Below are 9129 nucleotides of genomic sequence, written 5' to 3'. Positions count from 1 at the left end.
TGTTGTGTCGTGTGTGAGGTAGTCGTGTGTGTGTGTGTGTGTTGTGTGGTGTGCTGTGTGTGTGTGTGTCGTGGTGTGTGGTGCCTGGAAACCAATTTAGTATCAAGATGAGAAAGAAAGAGACCATGCACTTCTTCGTGTGGAGTAGATGTGGTGGGAGATAGGAAAGGAAGAGAGAATGAGACAGGATTTGTCTTTGGGCTGATAAAGGAAGAAAACTGAGTGCCGGGGTGAGGTACCTCGCTACCCAGTGCGTGGCAGGGTACCCTCACATAACAGGGAGAATTTCATTCCCACCAATGCTGAAAGGCAGGGCTTGCGTGATATTCCTATTCATTCCATTCGATTCAAATTCATTCATCTCATTCATTCACACCCGGGCGGCAACTTACTGTCGCGAAGTCTGTGTCTGTAGTTGGCGTGTCGTTATTTGGACGATACACTCTCCCACCTTTGAAGATGTTCTTCTTTCTTGGCGCGACCTGACTTCCTCGATGCCTTTAATGTGAAGGGCCCCAGGGTCCTTGCAACATACACACAAAAATACAATGGAGAGTCAATATGAACCTGAATGGGATAAAACACCACACATGATGTACTATGCCCGACGCTCTATTGAAAATAATCCCTCTATATATTCATGGAGATTCTCAAATACGAAATACATTGAGGTTATGCCCTGGGTTTCATCCTTACCTCAGAGAAATTAGATTAAAAATGTTGCTGAAATAATAGAGACTGAATGTGAAGAAGTCATCGATGTGGCTGTTGTAGCAGCACCCTGTTATGATTAAAGTGCACCTATTGAGCCTGCTTGCTCTGGTTTTGAGATAATTGTGAGGAGAAGTGGCAATGATAACGAGGTACCTCGCTAGTTTATTATAAGTCCGAGGAGTCCCCAAGTAAATAACCCTATGTAAACAGCCCTCCCACTAAAGCCTCTTGGTCGCGAGTGTTCAGTCAGCCGGCTGAAAAAAGAACTATACGAACATACATTTATCGAGATCCTATAAATAAAACTCAAAAAGACCATCTGAAAAAAGAACCAAATGAAAAAAGGGTAATGACAAGTTCATACTGATTGTCCATTCCCCACAGAACCCCAAAAATCATTATGAGTAAGACGCTATCCCAGATAAAGAATACATGTCAAGACCGGACTTCCAAAGACTTAATTTTAGTGTTTACTCATCTATTATAGTCCGTTACCATCTAAATTGCTTAATCATCTAGTGTCTGATTCGATCAGTTAGGTTGAGCTCTAGGATGTTAAGACACAACATAAGGTCTAACCAGAATAGTCAGAATCAATTCAAGGATTCAATCATGTGCTGTGTGAGATTCGATAGCACTTCGGCAGAGACGTGGCATTAACATTGCATTTAGGCTGCTTAGCTTTGGGTCTTTATGACAAGAGCAAAAAAGTCCTATTTCCTGAAGTGAGGTAAGAGAGAACACAACAATGACCGTTAGATGTGTTACAAAGGGTGAGATGAATGATGCACTAGATAGAAAATAAGAAGGGGAGAATAAGAGAATTACCCAATATATAACAGATAAATGAGCTTCTCATTATCATAATAATTCTCTTATCGACATAGATCCACCCGTCGACCTGTATTGTGGCTTTTAATATAACTTCGATCGAATCAATAGACACAAGGTCACATAGACGATTCATACGTGCACAAAGAGCAAGGAGGAGAGAGAGCAATCAAGAGCTTATACTGTAATAAGAGGATGCTATTTGATAAGAAGAAAGGCATTGAATGCAAATGGAAAAGAAGGCAGAGATGTGAGAGAGAGATGAAGATCACTACATTCAGAGTATATGTAATCGCAAGATCCAAGGAGAACGTATCAACCATAATCTCCTATCGTCCTATGATCACATAAAATACAAAAAAATCTATACTGAGATTAAGTTGTATACCAGCCTGCCTAGTTTCCTCCCAGGTTGTGACCCTGCAGTATCAGTGAATCTTGCAGATAAAGTCAACACCATCTCTCTAGCTCACGTCCTTTAACAAACGCGTCAAGTATTCGCAAATGTAATGTAAACCACCCGCACCGCAACTGTGATCAACCGTATCTGCCATGAGCCGTGTATTTATATTTCTCTCGCTTGTTGTGTTCCTCGGCCCAAAGACGTCTCGCGGTTGTGGAGAATCTTCTATGAGTCTACGGATCTGTCAAGAAACACACGTCCTAAAACAGCATCAACAGCACTCCTGCTGTCGGTAAATGTCCCGTGGGGACGGAGCAGAGAAAATGGTCGTGGAAACCAAATGAATTGACACCCTGTGAGAGCGTGGGAGAATTATGCAGCTAACGTTGCTCCGTTGCTTCCGCTATCCGTAACACAAATATGATAAGAAGAGAAATATAACAAAATGTAAAATAGCGGCCATATAAGAGATGTATATCGGCTGATGCTCCCAGCTGTACCAGCAAGATAATGACCTCAATTCAGCCGTCCACTATACTCGTAGCATTCACGGCATTATCAACTAGCGGAACTGAACAAACTGTCGCATAAAAATGCCTCCTTGGTATAACTTCCGATGATGCCAAATGAGCATATCATCTATCTCATGCAAGAGTCACTGTATCTCTCTATTTAAATCAAATGATCCCCGCGATGTCCATTCCTAGTCCATACCTCCATGTGGTCATTCAAAGTACCCATTGAGTTTCGCCCTCCATGACGAGACCAGTGAATGGAAGGAGGCAGCACCAAAGCTATTCTGGATGCTCAATGGGCTCATTCTTTTGCCCGTGAATGAAAAGGGAATATAATGTCCTTATAAAAATGGCTCAAAGATGTCGGTTGGAAAAGGGAACTGGCCGCCGAATTCAATCCCGATTCAGTGTTTTCACTAAACTTAAAATAGTTGGAATATTTAAAAAAGTAAATGTAAACTCCAAACCTATCTGATATCTGGCCTGAATGTTCTGACCATTTAAAAATAAAGTGATTCCAACCTAGTAACAATAAATAACCAAATGGATGCAATCACTTGAATATAGAGAAGTGGAAGAAACCCCTGGAAATCACTGATTGAATGTACGAACCCTATAAAGTTAAGCAAAATCAAAAGATGTCCAGTCGGAAATACAAATGTGAAGCGTGTTAAAACCAACGAAAAGGGTGGCCAAGATGGCGAAGCCCAGATTGTAGACTGATATATCTATAAGAAGGTGAAAAAATGAGAACTGAGCGGAAAGTGTTCTTTTGATGTTTCCTTATCTCCCGACTAGTCCTCAGTAAAAGAAGATAGTGGTGCTATCCTTACAACAATTCTCTAGTTTTTGCAAATAAGATACTTCATCCCAAATACTCTTCATTTACAATTCTGTCAATCCCTTTTGTATATCACAGTCTTGCAAGCCCAGTGAAGTTTTCAAAACACAACCTTGTATATTCCCCACTACTGTGAATCGTGATGACCTCCACCCAATGTTCACCATTTTAATAATAAGAGAGCCCTATCTCTGCTATGAAAAAATGCCGAAGGCCCCCAAAGAACCTGTTTAAATGGACGCTGGTCTAATATTCACCGCCCAACTCTTTCCTAAAAAGTGAATGTATGTCTGCCTAAATATTAATTGACCCACGAAAACAATCAAGCCAAACAAATGCAAAATAATTCATTAACACAACCAGTGGTGCTCAAGAGTTAAATTATAGTTATTAGTTTACAATAGATTATCAAGAAAAACATCTGGTAGTCTATCTAAACATACCCCTAAAAGTCCCAATAGAATAAGGATCATACCATAGTGGTATTCCAAATTCTAATTAGATTAATCACACCTCCCTGTCAAATAGTCCACCTACTCTTTACTAAGATATCATGAGAATGTCCATAAAGCTAAACTCGTCAGCACTCGAATTTTAACAGTAACCAACTTAATTCCCAGTCCAGCGTATCAATAATCCCTACACAGACATATAAACATGGTTATGATGACACACGCAAATTCCAAACTTTTCCACTGTTGACCTTTGTAATTCCCATCTAATTGTTAAACGTACGACAATAACAAGTCCATCCAGTCCAATCACCACTCTTAAAACAATCAGAAGTACTACACAATAAAAGTGTAGATACACCCAATGATAATACATTGATAACCATCATTATCAGTGAATACCACATTTCTCTTTCACATACACACACCTCTTCATCCCCCCATCCCTCTGTTCTTTCTCTATTTTCTCTGTCCTCTCTGTGGTGGAGCTGAATGGGTTCATTTAACTGCATCCCACTGTGTTGTCTGTGTTGTGTGAATGTTTTGCTGATAGTAGTCTATTAAAGCTGCAATAGCTGCTGTAAGGTCTCCCACATCTGATAGGGACCACAGTGTCCCAAACCAGCTGGAAGAGTCACTCCGTGCTTGATCCAAATTGAAATACAGCTCCATTAACGACGCACAAGGCGCACTCGCCCTCCTCGTTCTCCGACTGTCTGTGCACTCCTTCTGTGTTCTGCTTGACTTTCTTGGTCTCTTTTGCTGTTTTACAGTTTTGTAGTGTTCTACAAGGCAAATTGGCTCAGAGCTTAAAGGGATCATCGTATAATTTAAGTGAACATGGCTTCAGCCAGATGTCTCTCTGAGTTTTCCACTTGAAGAAATATAAATATAAATATATGTATAATAATATATATAAATAGAATATAATATTTAATCACCTGAAAATAAGAATTGTTGTGTTTTTGTTACCTTAGAATGAGCCTTTTATTTCTACAGAGGGTCATCTTCTGGCAGAGTCCGCCATGTTTCTACAGTTCAGACAAAAAAATAAGGACTTTCTTTCTTGTTCAAGTTTAGTGTCCACTGTAGTTTCTCCTACACGCTTCGAGTTTCAGTTCTGCAATTTCACTGCTTGATGCTACTAAATCCTACACGCTGGTCCTTTAAAAGGCAAAATTGTAAATATTTCTTATTTCCTCAATTGTCGTTGTTTTCCCTAGGTCACAGGAAGTGTTCCGCCAGGCCATGTCCACCTCTTCCGTTCGCCTGGAGGTCCTCCCCATGGCCAGCAAGCCGCGCTACGAGAAGAGCCTGATTGGTCAGCTCTTTACCGGCGACGGCAAAGAGACCCCCACAAATGCAAAGAGTCCGATGGTGACCCGCGCTAAAACCGACCCCCAGCCGGAACCCAAACAAGATACCAAACGGAACACAAAACTGGAAGTGAGGCGACCGGAGGCGCGCGCCAAGACCCCGGAGCCAGCTTCGGTCAACATGCCACCAGTGGAGCTCCAGTCTGGGCATGGCTCCTTGGAAAGAGTCTCCCCCGGGCCTCTAGCCAGTGCAGCGAGCTCCTCCCCGACACCCAGGACCCGCAGCCAGAGCCCCCTGGCCAGCAGGAGCCCTGTTCCGCCAACCCTGGCCAACCTTACCAGCAGGAAGGGCGGGAAGAAGATAAAAATTGACCTGAAGAAAGGTAAATGTGCAGCTGAGTGCCCATTTCATTTTCTGTTCTATCAGTGATTCCTGAAATTGGGTAAAAATGAATCACAGACTCAAGCTGCACTGGAATACCTCTTTTTCTTTAGGAAATAATGTATAGCTGTTATTTTTAAGATTTTTGAAATAGTTTTTTATCATGTACCTCAGTTTGTTTCCTGTTGTCTGTGATTTGATATTGGCGAGGCGAGTTACAACACAACAATAATCTGTATGAAAAGTTACATTTTGTACTACACGTGTAAAGCTCGCTCTGTCTTATTCCTTTCTTGTCCTCCTCTCACTCACTATGGACCTGTTCTCAAGGTAATCGTGTGGTCTTTTTGAGGACATCTGTGCTTATTTATAGGTTTTATCTTCCAGGTTTGTTTTACTGATGCAATAACAGGTGAACTTAAAGCTGTTGAGCAGCTGATTTGGAAGTCCTGAATGCTATATTCTCTACCGGCACATAGATGTTTTTGTATTATTGATTTTTTTCAACAAAAAAAAAAAAAAGAAATAGTCCTATATAAAGCTCTGGACCACTGAAAGCAATTTCCCTCCATATTGAAAGTAACTTTCCATTCTGAAGATACTTTTCATTTCTTATCTTGTGGGAGAACCTCACATACCGTCGGGTTGTTTTGCTTGTAGAATTTAACCCAGACTGAATCAGCCTGGCTTCCCAGCCGCCTTATCTCTTATCCCTCTAAAACACATCAGTGCTGGAGCGCTGATGTGTTGATAGCACTGGAATAGGTTTGCAGGACTGTGAATAGGCTCTGTTCTAGCAACCTGTAGTGTTATGGGGCATTGAAAGGATGGCTGTAATTGGGCTACATACACACACAGACACACTCACACTCACACTTGTTACGGGTACCCAGAGAAAGGCAAGAAGATACCCAGATGAAAGGATGGAAAAAAATTGGGCTCCACACTTTCCAGCTCAAAGCTCTATTCACAGCTGTTTTATTGTTAGTTTCTTTCTTTTCCCACCACCTTTTCATCCCCCCAATTTTCTCCTCCTTTTCCCTCCATCCTTCTTTTGTACCATTTCTTTTTCCCCCACCCTGTCTCCCTCGATCCCTTTCACTTGATGCAAGATCAGAGCAGAGGATATTATGGGGTCTCTAACACCCTCTCCCTTGGCAACAGGCTCTTTCTCTCCGTGATTGACAGGCGGTGAGGTTTAGGTGCGCTAATGTAGGGCAGGCAGAGGCTTAGCTTGGAGACCAGATAGCATCGCTCACCGCCTTTAGTATGCCACGCCGGCTTTGCTCTCCCCGCACGCGCACACACACACACAGACACACACACACGTGCACACACACGGAGCGTGGCACATTTCACTCATGGCTTGGGGCTTGTGAGGCCGTGAAAAAGGGAGAGGGTGGAGGCTCTGGGGGTTGATGGCTCATGCATGTGTATGTGTGGCCTCAGAAACACACACCTACACACACACACACACACTTATAAATGTATACACACAGATAAACGTAGTCTCACACCCAAAAGGAAAATCTTTGTGGAAATCACGTTGCATCCCCAGGGAGGGAAGCTAGAGACGGGAATAATATCTCTCAGGTTCTTCTCTCTCTCTCCGCCTCTCTCTCTCTCTCTCTCTCTCTCTCGCTCTCTCTCTGTCGTTCGCCCCCACCTTCCTCTCATCTTCTCCCTCTACCTCCCTTCATCAGCCACCGTTTGGCCTGCTCACACGTGAAATTAAAGGCAGAGTCTGTCTAATCCGGCTAGGAGAGAAGCCTTCTCCCGTCAGCTCAGAGGCTGAGCCAGGCAACAAACCCCCCAGAGGGAAACAGGCACTTAAACAGTAGTTAATGTGGAAGAAGATGCTAAAACCGCAGACCGGGGTTCAGAGGGCCAGGAGGGGAGGAGAGAGGGAAAAACTCAGAGTCGAGTGGAGAAGGAGAAAGAAAGGAGAAAACTGAACTGAGAGACTGGAGGGAAAATTCAATTAAAACGAAATTAGAAAGTCATAAAATACAGAGGGGTTGATGTCCCTGATGCACACCGTGACGCACGCTGCTTTCTCCCCGCAGGCACAGAGGGTCTGGGATTCACCGTGGTAACCCGGGACTCCTCGGTCCACGGGCCAGGGCCAATCCTGGTGAAGAACATCCTGCCGCGCGGCGCAGCAGTCAAAGATGGCCGCCTGCAGCCCGGAGACCGCATCCTGGAGGTAAGGCAGACCTCAGCCCGTTGATCTCCAGCTGAGTAGAAAGCCAACAGCCTCTGTTAGCGGTAACATCATCATTAGGAGCAGGAAATTGAGCTCGGCAGCACCCCTGCTGGTTGAGCGGAGTAGTTGCACTTTCCTGGAAAATGTCCAAAGAAATAGTCCCTGAGAAAGTTGTGGTGGAGGCAGAAATCTCAAACTATAAATCTGAAAACAGAGAAAGAAGCCTCTGGTCCCCTACAACTCTAGTTTGATATGTGTTAGTGGATAATACACGCTTAAATCTGCTCTGGTGTATGTGTTTTCCCTGTTGTTTTTGTGTGTGTGTGTGTGTGTAGGTGAACGGAGTAGACATGACAGGCCGCAGCCAGGAGGAACTCGTGGCCATGCTGCGCAGCACCAAGCAGGGAGAGAGCGTGTGTGTGGTGGTGGCACGGCAGGAGGACATCTTCCTGCCTCGGGAACTGGTAGGGACACAGAAAACAGCATCCATGTCCTCACACAGCCTCACACAGTGTTCCTCATTACTTCTTCTTATGTCATTTCTCTTGCCTTTGTTCATCTTTTGTCTCCCTTTAGTGGTCTTCACTCCTTTTCTGCCTCATCCTCTTTATCCCCGTCTCTCTTTTTTAAAACATTTTCCTCACATTGTTTGGTTTTGCCCTTTTCTCTCTTTACGTCGATGCCCTTTTGACTACAAACACCGCGCACACACGCCCAGAGCACGCTCCGGCCTTCCTGTCCCACTCTGGTTTGTTGACACAGCGGCGCTACAGGAAGTCACACACACGAGGCACGGCAGCCCCCGCAGGAAACGTGCAGGCATGTCCGCGCATGTCGACACCACCGCAGGTGTTAAGTGACCGTTTACCTGCAGCGGCTGACAGGGTCAGAGGTCTGTGAAACCGACACAATTTGACCCAACCTCAAAGGGGGCCATTTTATCAATAAACACACACTCTTAAACATATACACACACAGCCAGGTGGCCCCATGGACGTCGCCCGCTCTTTTGTAAATGATGATTTCGCCCGTGCGCCTCTGTTCTCTCCCCTCTGTCCTCTGTGGTTATTCTGATTATTCCCTTTCCGTTACTTCAAAGAGCTCTCGAGAAAGACGCGCGGGGCTTTGTAGTGACTGATGCATATTCACACCTAGAGTGGCTGCGCACATACTCGTGCACACAAACTCCTAAACACCTAGTCCTTGATTAAAACTTGAACACCAGTGCTCTCTCTCTTGCACGCTCACACACACACACACACACACGTGCGCACGCAGACGAACACAGCGCGCAGTCTTTAAACAGCCAAGTTACTGCTTCCGAAAATAGTTTGCCCTCATTAATGGCCCAGCAGTCTTGGCATAACAAGTGCACTTTGAAGAGCCTCTACAGTCTTCATCTAACACTTGCTTGTATTTGTGCATTAGAGAGTTAAAGGGAGAAAAGGGGAGAGGAGGAGGAGGAGGAG

The 9129-nt window shown here is 44.3% G+C and overlaps 1 protein-coding gene across 1 annotated transcript in view; it reads left to right on the top strand.

Moving 5' to 3' along the window:
• The window catches only part of pard3ba (par-3 family cell polarity regulator beta a), a gene marked incomplete in the record, with an annotated part of 136360 nt that overhangs the window by 35001 nt on the left and 92230 nt on the right, over positions 1-9129 (top strand). The window contains 3 exon segments of the mRNA XM_035678052.1: positions 4980-5455; positions 7521-7660; positions 7996-8124. Of these exon segments, the coding sequence (XP_035533945.1) occupies positions 4980-5455; positions 7521-7660; positions 7996-8124 (745 nt within the window).

The sequence above is a fragment of the Morone saxatilis genome, unplaced genomic scaffold, assembly GCF_004916995.1.
Source record: "Morone saxatilis isolate NCDOM2014 unplaced genomic scaffold, NCSU_SB_2.0 Contig6, whole genome shotgun sequence".
NCBI classification, from domain to species: Eukaryota; Metazoa; Chordata; class Actinopteri; family Moronidae; genus Morone; species Morone saxatilis.
Note: the sequence above shows the minus strand (reverse complement) of the source record. Positions and strands in the feature narration are given on the sequence as shown.